At 39.9% G+C, this 22,415-nt stretch overlaps 1 protein-coding gene and 1 long non-coding RNA gene across 3 annotated transcripts in view; one reads left to right on the top strand and one right to left on the bottom strand.

The window, feature by feature from the left end:
- Positions 1-10,471, bottom strand: part of dock3 (dedicator of cytokinesis 3) — a 93,537-nt gene extending 83,066 nt beyond the window's left edge. For both annotated transcript variants that reach the window (XM_057818686.1, XM_057818694.1), the window contains exon 1: positions 9,850-10,471. In XM_057818686.1, the coding sequence (XP_057674669.1) occupies positions 9,850-9,886 (37 nt within the window). In that variant the 5' untranslated portion in view covers positions 9,887-10,471. The remainder of the gene's footprint in view (positions 1-9,849) is intronic.
- LOC130905371 (uncharacterized) lies at positions 9,701-12,475 on the top strand. Its single transcript, XR_009061089.1, has 3 exons — positions 9,701-10,373; positions 10,479-10,693; positions 12,241-12,475. It is a non-coding gene; the product is annotated as an uncharacterized LOC130905371 (long non-coding RNA).
- Positions 12,476-22,415: the final 9,940 nt, after the last annotated feature.

Here is a 22,415-nt window from a genome sequence, read left to right as displayed (position 1 = left end):
ATGTTTACACTCTTTGACTTTAAATAGCTAATATATTTTTTTTCTATTTTAGATTCGATTTTGGAGTAAGAATGACAGGGGCTTACGTTCTGGATAAAAACAAAATTTTCTGATAACTTTCTGTAAATGTGATAATAAAGCTGAAGTGGCAAGACACTTTACGTGTGTGATCCACAGAGAACCATAGCTGCAGTTACTGGGCCCAAGAAAAACTTCATCTTACAGTGGAACATCACTTGAATTTGCCTGGAGTCACTGTCTGGTGCCAACTTTCATCCAGGGGACTTATTGGACCATTTTGTTTTTTTCGAAGGCACAGTGGCTGGGTTGAATTATCTCGTGTTGGGGCATCTCTGTGGAACTCACGCGTAAAGCATCTTGCCACTGCAGCTTTATTTTCACATTTCTAGAATGTTTTCAGAACAAATAAACGTTAGCCCAGTAACTGTCATTCTTACTCCAAAATCAAATATGAAATGGGGAAAAAATGATTAGCTATTTAAAGTCAAAGAGTGTATACATTATTTTGGAATACCCTGTATTTTATACATTTATCTTCCGTACTGCTTATCCCCATGAGCGTTACAGAGTTGCTGGAGCCTATCCCAGATAATTTACGGCAGGAGGCATGATACAGCCTGAATTGGTAGCCTACTAATCTCAGGGCAAATATAGCCAAACTACATTTCACTCTGACAACAAAAAATGTTCCATGAAGTTAAAGTATTCTGATTGAATAAGGAACTGTATTTAATCCAGTGATAAAACAAATTCAATTAATTTAGGTAAAAATGAAATAATGTATTTGCCTCATTATCAGAAACTGGTTTGAATAAAGTTAAATCTTTCATATTGAAAACAAAATATTGTACATTGTATATCCACCACAATATTAGTTGAGATCGATAAGCCAGATTGTTTTAAATTGAGCCGCTGTGTAACTTTTTTTAGTGTAAACTACACCACTGATACGATTCAAGAGAGTGGCTGAAAACATGCAAAGACTGTGAACAATGTAGTTCTAAAATGTGAATATAGTATACATTTTAACACCATTTCAGGTTACCAGATTTTTGGGAGATGATGGCTTTTTCACATTATCACTTTGAGCTTTAAGCAGATATACATGTATAGTGGCCGTGGCGCAGTTGGTAGCTCGAGTTGTCCCAGGACCGAAGGGTCAGCGGTTCGACTGCCCACTGTCAAAGTGCCCTTGGGCAAGGCACTAAACCCTAATACGTCCCCAATGGGTTGGCAGCACCGTGTGTGAATGTGTGTGTGAAAGGGTAAATGTGTGCTAACGTAAAGCCCTTTGGGCATTGTAACAATGTAGAGAAATGTGCAATACTATACTGTGCTCTCTCCATATAAATTAACTCAATTCACAGGGACTCAAGTCAACTCAAATTGCAAATTTCATGACTTGCAACTGCATTAAGACTTGATGAAGAAAAAAAACAGACTCAGACTTAAGTCGCTTGGGTTGGGGAGCTCTCCAACTCGAGATTTGACTCAACTCGGGAGGTCGAGACTTGACTCAGCTTAGGGGTCATTGACTTGAGATTTGACTAGATCTGAGACAAGCTGACTCAGAAAACATGAAGCAGACATACTCTGGTGCATAGCGGTTACCACCTGCTACCAGAGATCCTTGAGGACCACCACCGTGAGTGCCTCGATCTCAAGGACCGTCACGTCCAGGACGAGTTCTACAGTTCACAGAGTAAACAATTTGAATTTTAAAAAAAACAACCATTCGGATGGGAAACAAAGAAAGTTTAATGCAAGATGTGCAACGCCATGATTAGCAACCAATACGACACCATGTGGAACTTGTTATTAACTTAAACCTGCACTTCAACTAATATTATCGCTCTTCTTTTTATAGGCTTTTACCTAATAGATCTAGTTATGAAAGTGTTACCATCAAAAAGTATAAGGACAAATCTACAGTTTTGTTTCACATTCTCTAGCTTGTCAGTTGCGTGCTAGCTATTATTTAGCTTGTAGTCTTTAACATGAGTTGAGGGTCATTGTCACACCATGAACAGTCCAAAATATTCAAAGGTTTTCTTTAATTGCAAATGTTCATGGCACAGTAAATGGTAACTTAATGCAACTCGGCTTAACAAAATTCTGACTCAGCTTGATTTGACATAACATTGTGATTTGACTTGACTTGACTAAAACAGGAAAAACTAGCTCCACGCACGGGAGGAGGCGGGAGCACACTCCCACACATGCATACCCGTGACACTTGGGACCTGCTGGAGACTCAGACCAAATGACTTTGCCTGGCACAGCCAGACTGATCTCCCTGTATTTTTCAAACACTGTGAGAACAGTCTGGGACCTAGCTCCACATTGGCCTCTCGAGCCAGAACGAACGTATCTGTGCAATCAGATTCGTTTATTTGCGTGACGTGTTCTTAAGGAGCAACGTCACTCTTGCGCGTCGGAAGTCGTCTCCACAACAACACAGATGATGAACGGGAGAGCTGGGAATATGTTCCAATCTGCAGTAAATCCAGTTTTAAATGACCAAAAACTAGGGTTGCTCCGATCATGTTTTTTTGCTCCCGATCCGATCCCGATCGTTTTACTTTGAGTATCTGCCGATCCCGATATTTCCCGATCTGATTGCTTTTTTTTGCTCACGATTCAATTCCAATCATTCCCGATAATTTTTCCCGATCATATACATTTTGGCAATGCATTAAGAAAAAAATGAATAAAACTCGGACGAATATATACATTCAACATACAGTACGTAAGTGCTATATTTGTTTATTATAACAATAAATCCTCAAGATGGCATTTACATTATTAACATTCTTTCTGTGAGAGGGATCCAAGGATAGAAAGACTTGTGACTTTGTATATAGTGACTAAATATTGCCATCTAGTGTATTTGTTGAGCTTTCAGTAAATGATACTGTAGCCTTGCCCAAATGCATGATGGGAAGTGGAACCATGACTGTGCGTAGTGCTACCAATTGATATATCTTCTCTGCGTTGGGAAATAACATAAGGTGTTAAGAAAAAGATCAATTGCTACCTTGCTTCCCCACATTGCTTCCCATGATATTTCTAATCGTAGGGAGAGGGATTGTAAGGCTTTAGCCAATTAAAAAAAAGCTCCAAAGGCTGCCAAAATTCAACCTACTCATTTTATGCTGCCTTTTATCTCGCTATATAGGTAAAACGGTGCCATTACAGATTGAGCACGACAATGCGTGAGTGGGTCGCACAGCGCATGCATTAATTGCGTTAAATATTTTAACGTGATACATTTTTTTAAAAAATAAATTACCACCGTTATCGGGATAAATTTGATAACCCTACCTTAAGCCTAAACTAAAGACTCTGGATGAGTGTAACATATTATGTCTATAATGTTAAGTACAATTAGAAAACGATTTAATTAAAATATATACAGTATATATATTTAAAAAAGGCATGGCCGATATTTTTTTGCCGATTCCGATACTTTGAAAATGACGTGATCGGACCCGATCGATCCGACGATCGGGACATCTCTACCAAAAACACATCGGGTCGCTAAAACCCCAGCAACTGACAGCACTGGAAGCATTTCTTTTCAAAGAAGATGTGCTTCCTTGCGCTAGAGTTTCTTGTCGCTTTACTAACGTCACGTCCGCCCGTCGCTAATTGGTCCACTCCGCTGTCTGTTTGCTGTGGTTTGCTCCACCCTGGGTATTTGATCCGCGGAACGGTCGCCAGACTGTCTGGAGTTCCAGGCAAAAAATGACTTGCAACTGGTTTGTGATTCGGATCAGAGGGACTCTGATGTACAGCATAGTCATGTGTATGCATTAGCAAGATGTAAGACGAAAAAGCATCCATTCTTCCATGTCATAGTAGAGGTATTTGATTTAGAGATGAGAGGGATGTAGTTTCAGCACATTTAGCTTTGAGAAAACAACTTCATTTTGAAGCCTCAAGCCACACTTTTTGACAACACTCTTCTCCATGGTTTGTGAAATTTAGAAGACTTTCATATTTTCACTTTGGAAGGATTTTGAACAAATAAATGGATAAGTGAGACCGTTAAGTTGCCGGAGAAAATTTCGATCAAGAATTGGCGCTAATCAAATTGACTTGAATTGACTAGCTGTGCATGGGGTCTCAATTACTAACAGATGAACAGTCGTAATTTGAACTCCATTCTTGGGCACTTCATTGTTACAGTATATTTATTCAAAGTCTGAATTCTTTTCTCTTTTAGCAGCAACTAAATTGTGCATAATGAAACAGAGCTGTCTCAGCAGGTGCACTGATATTCAGCTCACTACACTTCTTAATTATTATCAGGCACACACACACACAAAAAAAAAAAAACATTAAGTCGAGCAGAATTTTGTATAAGTTACAGGTCTGATCTTATGTGAGAGGACAAATAGATAGATTACAATGTACTAAAATGTGTCCCAAAGCTAAATGTTGAAATTTAAGGCAAAGGTTTAGTGAGCAACAACCTTCACTGTTATTAAATTGGCTCCAGTTAAAATAAACAACACTTTATTTTAAAAGTTGTTTGGATGCTAGGAAGACGCCCAGTTTTTTATTAAATCACAGTTTTACGTGTGCATGTGTTTTTTGTGTGTGTGTTTGGACCTACAAATCCATTACTGATGAAAACACCCTAGGTTTGCAGTGTTATTGGGCCTTTTATGAGATGATTACAGGTAATTGAGGAGAATATTGCACCTGATGTGTCATAGTTTTAAGGTCCGTTCAGTATCACAAGCACGCAACTGCACCACATCAGCGAACAACAACATTATTGGGAGTTTGAAATTATCTCTTCACGTCACATTTACTGCACATTTGAACTCACAGGACCTTAATTGGCGCCGTTTGGCCTTCTCTGACAATACTTATCCATTTGCTGTCCTGCATTACTGCCTTCATCCTCAGGATAAACATTAAAATGCTCCTCATAAAACACGTGTGGCTGAACGATCTTGCTTTAGGACCACTGAGGCGCATTCCTACATAACTGTACAATAACCCTCGGGGGACAAATGCAGAGAAAGGTGAGGTATCATCAAAAAGCTGTCGGTACAACAATAAGCACTTTTACATCTTATAAATGTACTGCTGTCAAGCACCTACAGTATACACGTGTAAACGGCAGTACTGACTAAAATCAGCTGATTTCCGTTTTGTTTCCTTTTATCCCACTCTCCTTGTCTGCTATATGAAAGTGTGCTTGAAGCCTCGGCAGAATGACAGGACTGTATGTAATGCATAATAGCCCAACCAAGTCTTGAGCCAAACAAGCATTCATAGATCAGTGTTTTTCATCATTCAGGCCTGCCACCACAATGTAAGGCCTTACCAAATGACTTTGCAAGCTTGATTCGTTGTGATTCTGTTATGATCACTTGGAATCCTAGAAGTGTCCAGTACAAACAGCAGTGACCTACAACAGTTGGCTTGATTATTTAATGCATTGTGACAGTGGCATGTGCGTGAGCCACGTGCACAGTGCAGCAAACTGTACGCATCTGTTTCATGCCCTTGTTTCATTGAAAAGTTCAATAGAAAGGTCAAATGCAGGCACTTTTAAAGGCTCTTTTGTTGGGCTTGCCAGCAAAAGTGCTGTTATCACATTGAAATCCCTTTAAAGGCACTAGAGGTGCCTCAAGATAGTGATTGGCCCAACAAAAGGTTTTTGGGAGATACGAGCTGTCATTTGTCAATTTTTTTTTTTTTTTTTTTTTTTTGCATTTAAGCATAAGTCGAAATTTGAGATACAGAATACTGGCAGTGAATTTAACTCACAACAGCAAATAAACATAAAGCGAAAATTGTGAATTTAAGAACAGCTACACAAATGTATCTTAATGCTAGTGGGTATCTTATTGCAAACAGAAAGTGGGGGGCTACAAATAACATTTATATGGCAGTGCAACGCTTGAACTAAAGGCTACATCCAAATCAGTTAGTCATATTGCGACTGTTTCATTCCTTACCAACTATTTACCTACCGTATTTTATTCCTGTGTCTTTTACAAGATTATATTTTTTGTAACTAATAAACATATTACAAAATATTTTTCTGTTTGTTTTTGGGGAGGCTAAAAAATCAATTCATTTTGATCAAAAAATGAATTCAGATTGAATAATAATGAATAAAATTGGATTTCTGTTACAATTGTGGTTGTGAAACAATTTTAACTTGATATGTTTTGATCAGGATGTAGCATATCAAAGTAAACCTAGCAAGCAAAGTGCAGTAATTCAACTACAAGGGCTAAGGTTATTATTTGCACATTTTTTGCTATCCTCTAAAAATATTTCTTTCTGCAGGTATTTCCAGGAATTTAACAAAATAAACATAAAGTCAACTCAGCAGCTAATTTGAAAAAGACATTGCCGTTTTATAAGGTAGTCTCCACCACTTTCCTTTTGAAATGACACCAAATAAAGCAAGACAGCAGGAAGGACAGGCCTGATTGGCTGCTCAAGGGCTCTAGCTCTGTTTTATTTGCTACTACTGGCAGGAGCAATCAAATCATTCATGAAATAGGTAGGGAAATGTGTAAAATAGTGCTATTAGTTTCACAAGGAGGGCAAGGGACTAGATGAAAATGAGCTTTGTGGGACAGCAAAACAACCTGTCAGCCTGGACTGCATCTGAAATAGGAGTGACAGTAAGAGAAAAATCTGAGTAAATAAGCAGCAGAATAGATAAAAGATGCAGGGATGGGGCCTTTGATTGTAGAAATATATTGCCATTCAGATCATCTGTACAAGCATGAGAGCTGTCTTGTAATAAACACCACAAGCAGCTTAGAGGCATCATCACATTAAGTAGATCTATATCTTTATGGAAAGTAAGCTCATAGCCAAACAGAGAATATAGGCTGCAGTCATTGGGTAAATAACATGCTCCTGCGTTTCTGCATTTCAGCACCATGGCTAGTGCCAGATCACCCTGCCTGCACTAATCTTCACTTTTTTTCATTCATCCATTCAATTCCTACAGCTTTTACACAGTTGAGGTCCACAAAAAAAGGATCCAGTCCCAAATGATTTAGGACTATGAACTTGCCTCATCCCATCATGTAAACAGCTCCGTCACAGTCATGTGAACCGCTACAGTACTCACTACAAACGTATCTTCTTTTCTCTTGCCGTAAATGTGCTAATAATAATAAATAATAATAATAATTAAATTAAAATGTGAGGCTGCAATTCTTTTGCATTGAGATAATGATCTTTAAAAGTGGTCCTCAAACTTTTTAGACAAAATACCACCTGAAAAATATTTGGCCCCCCAATTACCACCATCATGACCAACTTTAAAATACAGTGTTGTAGTAAGTGAAAATCAAAAACGAGGCAGATTTCATTCCTCAAATTTGTATTTTATATTATTGTAAAACACTGTAGTATTATGCACAACAATAACACTATGGTTAAACACAGGGGTGGAGGGGATTTGTATGGTTCAAAAACATGTTGTACACAAAAATGAAAAAATACCTACAAATGTTAACAAACTAAATGTTCTTAAAGTTTGCCTGCAAGTGTGTTGAACCTCAGGTTAAACACAACTGAATGGAGGTAGTGATTATTTTGCCAACCACTTGAGGGTGACAACATTTACCTCACACACAACCACTGATGATTATTGAGATAAGAGAAGTGATGACAGTAACTGGTAGGGGTGTGACAAAATATCAAAATGGTGATATATTGTGATACTTTGTATCCCAAAAGGTTATCGATATGCTCCTCCCAAGAATCGAGATATCGTTTTAAAAAGGTGTCAATGTTAAAAAAAAAAAAAAAAAAAAGGAACCAACAAGTTGCTACAAAAATCTTCCACCATAATAGTGTCTCAGGTAACTCTAAGGCTGCCATTGACAGTGCTCGACATCCAATCCATTTACACTGGGAACGTTCGTTCATTCGAAATAAGGCTGCAGCTATCGAATATTTTAGTAGTCGATTAATCTATGAACTATTTAGTTTGAATAATCGAGTAATCTGATAAGGAACATATAAAATTAAAATACCTGAGCTGAGCCTCACATGGTATATAAAAATAAATAAAGATAGGATCTATGTACAACAATAGAACAATTGGCTAACTTACAAAGCAAAAGTCTGCTAGCTAAAATGCTATAAAATGCTAACGCTTTTTTACAATGCTCTTAACAAATGGCTCAGACACATATTTCCACAAAACATGGCTAAATATAGCTTTAAACTAAATTAGGAATGCGTTCAAAAAATCATTAGCTCAAACAAACGCTTATGTTAGTAATAAAATAAAGCAATAAAAACAAATGCAAACACTTACATAGCAAAAGTCTGCTAGCTAAAATGCTATAAAATGCTAATGCTTTTTACAGTGCTCCTAACAAATGGCTCAGACACATATTCCCACAAAAAATGGCTAAATATAGCTTTAAACTAAATTAGGAATGCGTTCAAAAAATCATTAGCTCAAACAAACGCTTATGTTAGTCTTAACAGGGAGCAGATGGATTCAGCCATGTGAAATGAGGTAGACTAGAGGGCTGTGTATCCACCCAATTCAATAAAAACAAATGCAAACACTTTCAAAGCAAACCATTACAACGCCACTTCAATTAAACGAATACTCGAAGCAGCAAAATTTGATTTTTTTTTTTTTTTTTTTCTAATCGAATACTCGAGTTAATCAATTAATTGTTGCAGCACTAATTTGAAACCAGAGCATTCGCAGTCATTCTGTCCAATTTTCGGGGCATTTACAGGTCACTTGCTTTTCATTTATAGGTCATTTCCTGTTGAGTGTGAGTCACTGCCTATTCATTTGGGTGATTCCCAGGTCACTTCCTGTTCTGTAACTCAAAATAAACAGGAAGTGACCCATAAAATACCCCAAAATCAACAGGAAGTAACTGAAAATCAACAGGCAAATGACCTTAAATGTCCCAAAATTACCTCATTGCCTGGCATTGGCTGCCACTGACGGCCATAGACGTTCAATCCATTTGAAGTAGGAGGGATGGCAGCGAATGAACTTGTGACAAACTCATTCCAATCCAGAGCAGAAGCTTGTTTTCTGTTTATAAGTTGTTTGTAGAATATCCTAGAATGATATCCTGACCAATATATTGATAATCGTTGTATTGCCATATCGTCAGATCATCGTTATCGTGAGCTTTGCATCGCAAATCGTATCTTATCGTGAGGTAACTAGAGGTTCCCACTCCTAGTAACTGGTATGTTTATGTTTGTTTGATTCAACTGCAACTTTTTGCAATAATGTCTAAACATAGTGTGGAGACGTTGTTGGGTGCATGTGGCGATATATATCAATTAATCAAACAGTATATCAAACCGTGTGTGTATCTGTCAGGGTCAAGGGCCACCCATCATGACAAAAGTTCACAGGTAGATCCCATTTATACCTGTTGGGGTAAGGGTGCCCCCTGGTGGTTGCAAAACCTTTCGCGTCCTTGTTCTCCCCCTCCCTGGCTCAACATTAAAATTGACTGAATAGAATGTGCTAAAAATTAAACATGGATACATTTCTATCGAAGCAAGCAACCAAGTGTGATTCATTCCATTAACACCTGAGCATACTGAGATTGCATCTCCGAGGAGGTGGCTTGAACTGGAGGCTGCATCATCCCACGCACCCCCCACCCCCACCCCTTTCTATGCAGCCATTATAAGTGTGTGTTGTTCTTCATTGGATGTAATGTTCTTAATAAGTGGGAATCAAAATGAGCTGTGTGACTATGGGTGTACCTCATCCCAATGCTAATAAAGAGTCCCCAACGTCATAAACGGCTATAAAAGGCGCATTTGACTCACCAACTCCGATTTTCTCCTCTTCGGTAGGAATCCACATATTTGGTTATTTGTGGCACATTGTGTCGAAGACTGGAGATGACGCTGGTTTAAAAACTGTGATGAAGAAGACGAGGGGGAATATTGTTCATACTACATGTCTCCACTGGAATCTTGACGTCGGTGTGCGCAGTGATGGTGGCGGGGGAGGAAGGAGCATGAAAGATCACTGCCGTTCTTTTTGAATATCGGACAGTATTATGATTATTTCCCGGCTTGTCTTCAGTCTGATGCAGTCTCCGTGACCAGTACGCGCACGCGCGCAAGGCGTTCTCCACAAAGGTGTTATTACAGCCGCATTTGGAGTCAAGTGCAGGTAGATTTCAAAATCCTCTCATGCGGTGGCCCTTGTAGAAAGAAAGAAAAAAACACTACGTTCTACAAACAAATGATCAAATGAGAAGGAGAAGCAAGTTGGCGTCTATAGGTCGCAACACGGAGAGGTCCGAGTTGGCGCAAGAGGTATCGAGAGGAGGCTGCAATGTAGCGTAAGATGCGCCATCTTCGTGCGGGTCACGTGACTCGTTTTGTCAACACTGATGTGTCAAGCGTATGCGAATGTGCTCTCTTTCTCTCTCCCTCACAAACTGCAGTTCCTCCTCCCTTCCTCTCTCCTTCCACTGCGCGCAGGCCACGATGCACCGCCCCCTCCGCGGCACCCTGGGTGCTACATGCCAGGCCCATGTTGAGGTGGTGGGGTGGGTGATGGTGGTGGGGGGGGGAAGACCTCCCCGTTGAGTCATTCCAACGTGCCATCAGTACTATGCTTTGTCACGCTGCATACATCTTTAATGTGATTTGGACATTGGTACAACCGCCGCCCCCTTCTATCTCGCCCACCCACCACATTCACCTCTGTCGCCAGTATTCGCCATCCATCCATCATAGTATTTCACAGACGGCCTTGATATCCTACAAACTGCAGGATCGTTAGTTTTTGACACGAGTGGGCATTATAAACTAAATAGCGTTCATTGTCTATGCGTGCATGTCCATTCTATACGATGGACATATGGTATGGCCTATGATTCGACAGGTTGGTTGATTTGACCCTACAATAGCTGGTCAAGTAATGACAAGTTTCTGAGGTACTTCCGCATTTCTGCTCGCGACTTCCATTTTTCTAGTCTGTTGCTAATCGGTAGATGTTGGATGGCACAATTATGTTCAATTTGACTACAATTCTGTGTGTTGTGTCACAGCTGAGACATCATTAGCTTTGCTTGTTATCCAGCGATAAAGAAATGAAAAACAAACACTCATCTACTACAAATCATACATGGGCTTCTTACTCTAAATCAGTCTTTTTCAACCGGTGTGCCGCGACACACTAGTGTGCCGTGAGAGATCGTCAGGTGTGCCGCGAGAAATTATCCAATATAGCTTTCTTTTTTTTTTAACATCGTCGGGCAGAGTTGCAGTAGGAAGGAAGGAGTGGGTAGAAAGTTCTCGGTCGTGTGCAGATGAGCGAGGTATTGCTGGTGTTGCGTTCAAAAACTGCTCAGATTTCTAGCCATCAGCCACCTTGCTGTCCGCGATGATGCGGAACCCAGCACGTCTACATCATTTGATTAGACGCGTCAAGTGTCGATATACTGTACACAAAAGTGTCCTTTCTATTTTCTCTATACGTAACGGCCGTCAATCCTCCCCCTGTGTTTTATTCAAACACACTGTTAACAACAGCAAGGTGGCTGATGGCTGGAAATCCGAGCAGTTCTTGAACGCGACACGAGCCAACAGCTCCATGGTGCCAAGGAAGCTTAGACTTCATCTCCAAACGAAACACGCGTCGCTTCAAACTATGGACTATTTTGTTCGCCTTTGTGAAAACACAAAGAAACAGGCAACTTTTTTTTTAGAAAAACTACAAAGGTAAATGAGAAAGCCCTTCAAAGCCAGTTAGCTTGTTGCTAAGTCCCACACTGTGGCAGGGACATTAATACTATCTGTCTGCAAAGCCATTGTCAGCGAGATGTTCGGCCCTAATGCGGTTAAAGACATTGCTAAAGTCCTCCTGTCTGATAATTCTGAGCTTTTCAAGCCCAACTGCTCTAAAAAATAAAAACTGAGAGACACTGAGAGCTGTTGAAGAAAGTTCCTGCCAAGATATCGGCTTTGTATTCATCTAAACAGCTTTAAATTTCACACTGACTAAGTATAAATACTGAGATTTCTTTTTTTTATATAATCTAACATACTGTACAGAAAGTAATTGTGAAACATTTTTGGTTTGTGGTGTGCCAGGAGATTTTTTTCCTATGTAAAAATGTGCTGTGACTCAGAAAAGTTTGAAAAACACTGCTCTAAATGCACAAATGCAAGTGTCGTAAGTTTTTGTTCGTTTGTTTACAGGTGGAAAACGCTGTTAGGCAAGGGAAGAAAACTTGATGTGCCTCACAACAACACGTACTGTACGTTAATGGACATAAATCGAGACCATGTGCATTCTACTTTGATGATGGAAGGCTCGACTTATGCTTCACCTCAGTATATATTTTTTCTAGTTATATAAATTGTGATTTATTGACCTGACCAAGACATTGAATCATGTTGTCCAAAAGTTTTATTCCGATCAATATCTGCAATAAAAAAGAATGACATACTAATTGTGTTTATATGTACATGTATAACTATAAACAGATGAACAATACCTTGTAGTATTTCCTTGTAACAAAATCTGTGTCAGCCCTTCTGCATTCGGCAACTGTAATATTATTTGTATTTTGCCTAATTTTGGTCACTCAAGTGACCGGCGTATCAATCTACACCTCATGTTAACACAGGCTGCACAGATTGTTAGAATTTTATCCACGAACGATCAACGAAGTAATAAGAACAAACGCACAACACAGAAAGTACCAGAGCTTCATCTACGTCGTGCCGAATCCATTTTTGGAGATTCCGTGGGGTCCTCTGGTTTGATTTTGAAGTTTTAACTTTGTCTACATATTGCTTACTTCAACTGCACTTCATGTTGTTCTGTCTAAACCAGTAGTCTGTAGCAGAAAATGTCAAAGATAACGCCGCCCATGTTTCGCTCAGAAAACTTGTCTATACCCACACATTTAGTGGTACGTTCAGATATAAATTTTATTTCTGTGACCATGATCATAATTCAAAACGCTATCATCTCAAATCCTTTTTCTTATTAAAATGCACTGAAATGCCATTAATCCGTTCCATCATGTTCCATAAAAAATGCAGTGTTATACTTTTTAAATAAGCAACAGCACTCAACAGTTTTTTTCAAATTGCAGTTCATGAAATCGTTTAAATATACCGTAATTCGTTGGCCTGTTTGTGGAGTTTCCCCTTTTAAGTGTTAGCACTAAGCTAATGGACAAATTTCAAAATTGTGGTTCTAAATAAATACACATCAAGGAATTGTCTTTTTTACAGGCTGAAGGCCTGTGAAGTTACCATTCAGGTTGTTTATCTTGCTGATCTTTTTCTTGTAGACACTAACTTTGAAATCCTACTCCACTGTCCTTTGGGAACCGATCATCTTTAAACTTATGAGCAACGTAGCATGGGCCAGTATATATCGATCATCAGAGCCCCATTTTTTTTTTTTTTGTTTTAAGGTGGACTAATTAATTGCGGAATTTTTAGCCAGTAAAGCGCAGTCTGCTGTATGTTAGGACTTTGCCAATAGAAGGCAATTTAATGTACGTTTATTTCGAGGACGGAACGAGACACATTTGTTGTCCACGATTCATGCTCGTTTAATTTAATAATTGCTCGATACACAAAGCTACTAAATAAAACACAGTAGAATTAGAATGCACTCCTAGTGTACAAATTTGAACCATATAGCGAAAGAAAAGACAGCTTTGGACCCCTGCTTCTGGCTTCTCAGAGCGCAACCGCCTTATACTCAGGGGTGAAAGTGGTTAGAATTTCTTGCCAGAACTCCCCGACGTGAAAGTCGCCAGGAGCCAGAATTTGTATTTTTTTATTCATTTATTTATTTATTTTGGGGGGTGGGGTGTTTGAAGAGCGCGCAAACATTGACTTTTTTTAATCATAAGGAAATTAATAAGTAGCCTAAGATACAAAATACTGAATACTGAACAAATATAAGTCCAAAGTGCACACTGACAGCTAAAATGTTCTGAACCTCCCCATCAGAGTAAATAAAACTAAATATGATATATAAGCCACCTTAACTCTTTCCTTGCTCTTAAAGATTTGATCCATTTTCTGTTGCATTGCCCCCTTTTTTTTTTTTTTTTTTTTTTTTTTGGGCTGTTTCAGAAAACATGCACATTTGAACCAATCAGAGCTAACAATCTCTGGTGATCACATGTCACCATGTCAGCCAATTGAACGGATAAAGGAGTCAAGGCGTTTTGCTTTGCTGCGTGCATTCGCACGTTGACGTGACTCGTCATCGTCAGACTCAGATAACTGCAGCAGCTGGGGAAACCTCCATGCCGTCTGTGGAATAAAATAAATAATAAATATCGGGGGAATATAAATATCGGTGGAAACAGATTACCCTACACAAGAACTTTATTATGGTTGTTGTTAACACTTGTGAATGTAAATCTTATGTTGGTAGATTGCTTTCTTCTTGGAGATGAAATGCATGTGTGGCAGCTTTGTATTTTTTTTTTTTTTTTTTTTATAAATAGCGTTTTGACAGTTGCCGTCATATTTTCGGAATCAAAGCACCATAGCCTCACCATATAGAACGCTGTTCCAACCCTGAAACTTATACCGGAACTGCGTTCCGGCCTTAAATCTTATGCCGGAACTGCGTTCCGGCCTTGAATCTTATGCTGGAACTGCGTTCCTGACCGTTCCCGCCCACTTTCACCCCTGCTACTGTAAATACTGATCTCTGGAGCGAGCTACTGCGATGGACAAGTGAGTCTGCAGTACTTGTGCAGTTGGAATTCATGGATTGAATTTGTGGCAGATAAAATACCGCAAAAGTGAAAATGAGCATTGTATTTGGATTGCAAATGTCCACCACATCTGGTAGCGACATCCGCTTATGAAATCAAATTAAATAAAAAATGGGAAAGTACAAAAAAAAAAAACTATCCAACAACTGCAACTCCAGTGGTCATCTGAAAATATAGACATGATTTATCAAAAAGTGTTGCACGCATGGGTTTAAAGTTCATTTAAGAAAAGCTTTCAGGAACTTTCTCTCGATGCCCCATGACAACTCATGCGCACATAAATATTTGGTCAACAGGGGGCAGAGTTGTGACGCAGCGTCATTGCAAGGCAAATCTGCCCTTGACATGAAATGCCACTGCCAGTCCCTACTCTTACAGGATTCGGAGTTATCATGGCTTTAATGCAAAGGTATGGATGTCTCAATAAAGAGAAAAAAAAAAAAAAAAAAAAAAACAAGGAAAAGCGCTAATTTTGCATGCCAAAACCTGTTGATCCAGAACATTGTTTTGGTCTCGCAAAATATGAAAATAACAATGATCCGGCGCTTCACTCAGTCGCAACTGGTGGGTGCTAGTGAAGCCCAGTCAATGATTTCACGTCACATCAGTTCCTAAAATGGCAGCTCGAATGACAATTAACTAGGGGGGGTAATTTTGGCAAACACAAGTCTAGACACAAATATTATAACCCCAGATATTTATCAAACTGCAATATTGCTAACCACTGCTGGTACACTTTATTTTAATTCACACTGACCTTTTTCTCTGCCATTCGGGACGGGCTCGGAATAGAGGAACTGCTCCTCCGAATCGAGAGGAGCCAGATGAGGTGGCTCGGGCATCTGATTAGGATACCTCTCGGATGCCTCCCTTGTGAGCTGTTCCGGGCACGTCCCACTGAGAAGAGGCCACGGGGTCGACCCAGGACACACTGGGAAGACTATGTCTCTCGGCTTGCCTGGGAACGCTTGGTGTCCACCAGCGGGTTCGGGGATTGTCGCCACGACAGGCACCAACCACCTCACGGCCACAGCTCCGATTGGCCGCCTCAACAATGGAGGCGCAGAACATGGCCCACTCGGACTCGATGTCCCCCAATTCCCCCGGGTCAAGGGAGAAGTTCTGCCGGAGGTGGGTGTTGAAACTCTTTCTGACAGGGGATTCTGCCAGACGTTCGCAGCAGACCCTCACAATACGTTTGGGCCTGCCACGTCTGGCCAGCATCTTCCCCCGTCATTAGAGCCAACACACAACCAGGTGGTGATCATTTGACAGCTCCGCCCCTCTCTTCGCCCGAGTGTCCAAAACATGCGGCTGCAAGTCCTATGACAAAATTACAAAGTCAATCATCGAACTGCGGCCTAGGATGTCCTGTTGCCAAGTGCACATATGGACACCCCTATCTTTGAACATGGTGTTCGTTATGGACAAACCGTGACGAGCACAGAAGTCCAATAAAAGAACACCACTTGGGTTCTGATCGAGGGGGTGGGGGGCGTTCCTCCCAATAACGCCCCTCCAGGTCTCACTGTCATTGCCCACTTGAGCGTTGAAGTCCCCCAGGAGAACGAGGGAGTCCCCAAAGGGGGCGCACTCCAGCACACCCTCCAAGGACCCCAAAAGGGTGGGTACTCTGAGCTGCTGTTCGGTGCATAAGCGCAAACAACAGTCAGAAGCCATTCCCCCACCCGAAGGCGGAGGGACGCTACCCTCTCATCTACCGGGGTAAACTCTAACGGACAGGTGCCAAGCCGGGGGGCAATAAATATGCCCTCACCTGCTCGGCGCCTGTCACCGTGGGCAACTCCAGAGTGGGAGAGAGTCCAACCCTTCTCGAGAGGATTGGTACCAGAACCCAAGTTGTGTGTGGAGTAGAGTCCGACTAAATCTAGTTGGAACTTCTCTGCCTCACACACTAGCTCGGGCTCCTTCCCTACCAGAGAGGTGACATTCCATGTCCCAAGAGCTTCTGCAGCTGGGGGTTGGACCGCCAATGCCCCGCCTTTGGCTGCCGCCCAACTCCCTACGCACCCTACCCCTTTGGACCCTCCCACAGGTGGTGAGCCCATGGGAAGGGGAACCCACGTTACTTTACCAGATGCTTGCCTTCGAGCCCCATCTCCAGGCCAGGCTCCAGCGTCCGGGCAGGGGAAACTCGAGTGCATTTATATTATTTATCATAACGGGTCTTTTTGAGCCATAATTTTTCTTGCCTCTCACCTATGACCTGTTTGCCATGGGTGACCCTACCAGGGGCTTAAAGCCCCGGATAATATAGCTCCTAGGATCATTGAGACACGCAAACCCCTCCACCACGATAAGGTGATGACTCACGGAGGGGGTCAAAGAGTCCATTTGATCTGAAAAGTATGCAAGGTTTAAAATTATTACAGCACACATATAGAAAAGAAAATTGAAACATTAAAATCATGTGCCATGTACATAATCTTGAGCAGATCATAATCAATATTTCACATGTGCCATGTACATAATCTTGAGCAGATCATAATCAATATTTCACAATATGACAGAAACATTTTTTTTTTTTTTTAATTACAGGAGCGAGCAGCCTTGGCCAATGTAGCTAAATTCAAAGCATTGCCATATTTCTGACGTCTGTGACTTTTGAACCTTTCTTTTCTTATCATATCACCTATCCTGCAAATTTGAGTTAAATAGGCTAGGCTGTTATTAGGTTATTGCGCATTATATATTCTTTTCCTGACCTCTGTGTTTATCACCTTTTCCGTTTCATATTGCAAACTTATTCTGCATTTTGATAATTATCCCTTTGTTAGTTCTTAAGATATCTTGAATATGGACATACAGTACCGAATACATCATCTCCACCCTCTGTAAGTTTCACCTGACGGTGGAAGTAATAAAATACATCATACTGACTCACAGATGCTGATTTTGAAATGGACTAATGTGCGCTGTTCGCTGAAGATGTGTTTTGCTCATCAAAGTTGAGAGAAAGCATTTTTGCTTTGACCTACCAACCAGATGACGGTAAAATGCTGATGTCCTCAAAGTCCAGTCCCACTGCTAATATAGTTTATTTCATTGGTCAGCACTTCTGATTTTGTACACCCTGGGCTGATTAGAAATACATGGCAATGCATTTTAGTGACCGCTGTCCAATTGCAAGGAAAATCAAACCCTTGCTTTACTACTAAAAGAACTTTTGAGAACTTTGTGGGTCACAACGTTTTATACTTTTTAAGTATTTTATTAGTTCTGTCACTGCTGTCCCAAATCCTAATGAAGCTTGAAATTATTTTGATAAAATCCTTTAACTGTGTTGCCCACAAACAGGCACCGTTTAAGAAATTAAGAGCATAGAACAGAAATAACCCATTTTCATCTGAAATTGCTGCAGTGTTGCATAATAGGGACATTGCCTGGAACAAAGCTTATGCTTCTGGACAGAGGGTGATTGGCAGTATTTTCATCATCTCTGAAATAAGTGCCTTGTTGAACTCGGTAAAGCTAAATCATCTCACTATGTTACATCTTTATCAGGCTGCTGTGGTAATCCATCACAGTTCTGGAGGAGATTCAAAACTCTCAAATTGCCCCCCCCCCCCCCCTTCCCTTGGCTGGGCTGTTTCTTTTTCTAATAAAAATGAACTATGTGACACTCTTAATAAACACTTTGTTATCACAAGTTATAGTGTATTCCAGAATCTAAGCCAGAATGTTCCAATCAACAATTTTATGCTAACAAATAGTGATGTACACAGGCCCTTGACTACATCTGAGTTCTATGCTTTCTGTTCCTAGGAAAGCTAACTGACAAGGGCTGACGATTTAAATCGACAATTTAACTTATTTTGGATGTCCGGCTGAACCCTTATAACTGGGCTCTTTCAATCGAGTGTATTATTATTAACCTATCAAAAAACCCAATTGTATTGCTTGTACTGGTCTTTGCGTGCCTGTACAACATTGGCATTAATGACAAATTCTGTAAGTGTTTGAGAACTACTTATAATGGCAGAACTCAAGCTGTTGGCTGATGGTTATTGATCAAGTTATCTGAATGTTTAGTCTTCTGAAGGACCACTGTTTTTTTTATCTGATATACAGTATGTATGGTTTGTACGTGTGTATAAAAAAGTTTCACCTGTATGCGGATGATGCATCACATCTGTCCATCCAAACTTGAGAAAGTGAGTCGGATTTATCTTTAATTGAAGTACAGGGTTTTAATGTCATGATTGCGTACAGTATTTGGGCATCTGTAATGATGACACATCACTACAGATGTGACACACATTAAAAAGATGAAGCCTGTCCAGTATTTGCCTTTTTTCCCTCTCACATTTAAATATATCTTGCCTTCTTCTGCCCTGTAGGAAGCAGATTGTAGAGGCAACATTTTGATCACTTTTTGATTAAGGAACTGTCATTCATACTCCTTTATCTACATTAACACCAATCTGCAACGTTTATAATGTTAAAATTTGATTTTTTAGTGGTAACCCATTACTATCAAAAGGGCCAGTATGATTGCTGGACCTTCTTGACTCTGAAAAAAGCAATACTGGTTCTTTACAAGGTATGTTTTTCATTATCAACCTGCATATTTTGATTAATCTAGTTATTCAGTTACTTAGTGCATATTTATTACCACATAGCTCTCAAAGTCCTAAATGGTAGGACTGAGGATGGAAAAAACTGCTTTGATTGTTTTGCACCCTTTGAATGCTTTTGAGAGGAAAGGGATCACTCCTGCAGAATGAGCCTGAATTCCAGCATAATATTGGAGCGCTTTGACGAGTGCAAAGAAAAATCGTCTTTAGAGGGGCATTTTGAGAGCGCTTATACAGTACATACTACATGTGTGCATAGTAGGCATATAAAATGATAAATGGTGGCATGTGCACTTATTCAGTTGCTGTTTTGTAATGATTTGATATGCAATTTTTTTCCTTCGCTTTCAAAATATATTAAACTTTTAATGTTACCCCTGTTTATCTTTAATCGGACAGTAATTGCATACTTAAAAGTTTGCTTGCTCCAACTTTACATGACTTCTGATTTAAATTCATTCTGTTGTTACCGATACGTAAATTTAAAATGTATGACAGGAGTTATTCATATGATTTTCAAAATCATAACAGGACCGCCGTATGAGAAACTACTGTAAATGAAAATGTGGCCCGCGACGAAAATGATTTTAACACCCTTGATTTTCAGTAAACACCGTGAATACACGTTTAGAGCTAGAGAGCTGGAGATAATCTACACAAGCACACAGAAAACATGTCAAATCACACAGAAAGGCCTGCAGTAATACTTTGGAAGCTGTAACTTTCTTCCTTCAAGGCAACCATGCAACCAAGCAATCCACTGTTCAGAAGTTAACTTTTCTTGGAATATCAACTACTAAAAAGTGCAAGATGTTTCTCTTTCTGGCACAAAACAACGTGAACATTAATTTGCCGCACCATATATTCAGGATCTTTATGCATTGAGCATATTTTGTGACTTGAAAAAGAAAGTTTGCATAGAGCCGTCCCAGGAGTTGGCTCAATGTAGGAGGGAGGGCAGCGTTCAGCAGGCTAATACAGTATGTGTCTGTGACTGACTTCCATCTGTCGACAACGGAGACTGGAACATTGTGGGAGGCCTTACAATCACACAGAAAAAGCAGAAGGGGCTATAGCACCACCATAATAAAACGTTTTCAGTGGGAATTTGAGAAAACATCTGTCGAATTGATGCTCATTTGATATACTGTAGACATGACATGTCATTTTAGTCTGGGTTCCCTATAAAAACATTTCCGTCTGGAGTTTCTGGCTGATGACCCTGCAACTGTATCAATGTCATGTGCCGTGAAATTATGCCTATAGCTATTGTGAATGAACTATACATTTGACATTGGAATGGTTTGAAAAGTTTGCGCGAAGAGACGGGGAAGAATACGTCTAAAATTTTGGTGCACAATCTTTTTCAGCATTGAGCATGTAGAGCACCAAGGAAGGAAATTCCTTCCTAGTTGCAGTAGCACCGTGGCAATAACATGCTCTGCAAACAGCCTGTTGCCGTGAGTCCTGCTCTCTTTCAACACCCTCTTTGAAAACCAAGCAGGTAATAAGAGGCACATCTTAGAAGATCATCTATCATTGAGCTGTACACTTTCTTTATGGTCATAATAGAATTTCTACAAGTGTAAGGGGCCAGTTGCTTGTAAAAATGCACAATTATACACAGAAGATATATAACGTCTACCTGTGGCCTGTTCAAATCCCAGGTTTTTGTCTTGAACAAAATAAATAATTTCAAAACCTTTTCAACCATTTATGTTACCATTATTATTAAACAACACAATTAAAGAGATAGTTGTTAAGGGGAAATAAAAATAAGACAATATGGTTGAAACCATGCACACCCTCTTCTAACTGGGGATGTAGCTGTGTCCAGTTACCTAATCGTGTTTAAAATCTTGTTAAATGAAACACACTTGAACTCAAACACAGTCTGCTTTTAACAGAGCCACTCCACTCATTACAAGGTGCAACTGTGCCACTATGTTCTCTTATTTCGACTTTTTCAAATAGTGTTGCGTCTTTGAGAGCATGGTTCACATTTAACGGTGTGATGCGGGGGGTGTCTTTGTCTCCTTTTGTTTTTGAAATCTCCCAAAAGCATTAGAACAGGGATGTGAAGACATTTTTAAATATTATAAATAGTATAGATTTCAAAATAAAAAGGTCACATGGAAGTACATGAGGCTGCGAGCAATCATACGATTTATATAAATCATTTGATCTCCCCTAATGAGGTTCTGATGACTATTTTAATGTGTTCTATTATTAACTGTAGGGAGGCCACAGGAAATAAATCCCGTCATGCACAATCTGACAATAAATAGAGCGTGGTAATGTCATTTCATGGGAAATCAGAAGCACACACTCAAAGGGCTGTACATAAGATGGTCACTTGACACAATAAATGCCGCTAATAGGCACATCCTTATTGATGAGGTTATAGCAAGGGGCAAAATATTAAGAGCACCAGTCGATTTAACCGCAACATCAGCATTTCCATTCAGTCAGTAAAAAACAGGGTGAGGAGAAAAGTGGGAGAGATTAGGTAAGCGAGGTTTTTAAAAATCTGCATAAATTGATCGTGAACTCTAATTCTTATGGTTTAAATAATCAGACTAGAGTCTGCTTCAACTAAGACCACACAAACAAGTTTATATCAGACATAGGCCAGGGAGGAAGTGTGTGATACAATAAGTGCACAAGCAATGTTATTCATGTGTAGTAAGAAAGTATCCTACTTTTTGATATGTGATCGGTAATCCTGGCACCAACAGTTTTATATACGTATGTGTCGTAATATATCGTAATATTTATATACGTAATATGTCTAGTGGCACGTAGTCATGTAGTCATACGGTACTGTCACCAATTTCAAATCGACTCCTTTTCAGATTGGCAGCATCTCACGAAAGCCATTGCAATTTAAAGCACAAACATCATCAATGACGAACCTAAACTAGGTCACATTGATTATGCTCCATCTTAAGCATTTAATGGTAGTGGGGGGAAAGGTAAAGGTTCATATTTCCCTCCCACTGAACATTGTTTTTGC

Source organism: Corythoichthys intestinalis, chromosome 2 (assembly GCF_030265065.1).
Source record: "Corythoichthys intestinalis isolate RoL2023-P3 chromosome 2, ASM3026506v1, whole genome shotgun sequence".
NCBI lineage: Eukaryota > Metazoa > Chordata > Actinopteri > Syngnathiformes > Syngnathidae > Corythoichthys > Corythoichthys intestinalis.
This window is presented reverse-complemented; position numbering and strand designations above follow the sequence as displayed.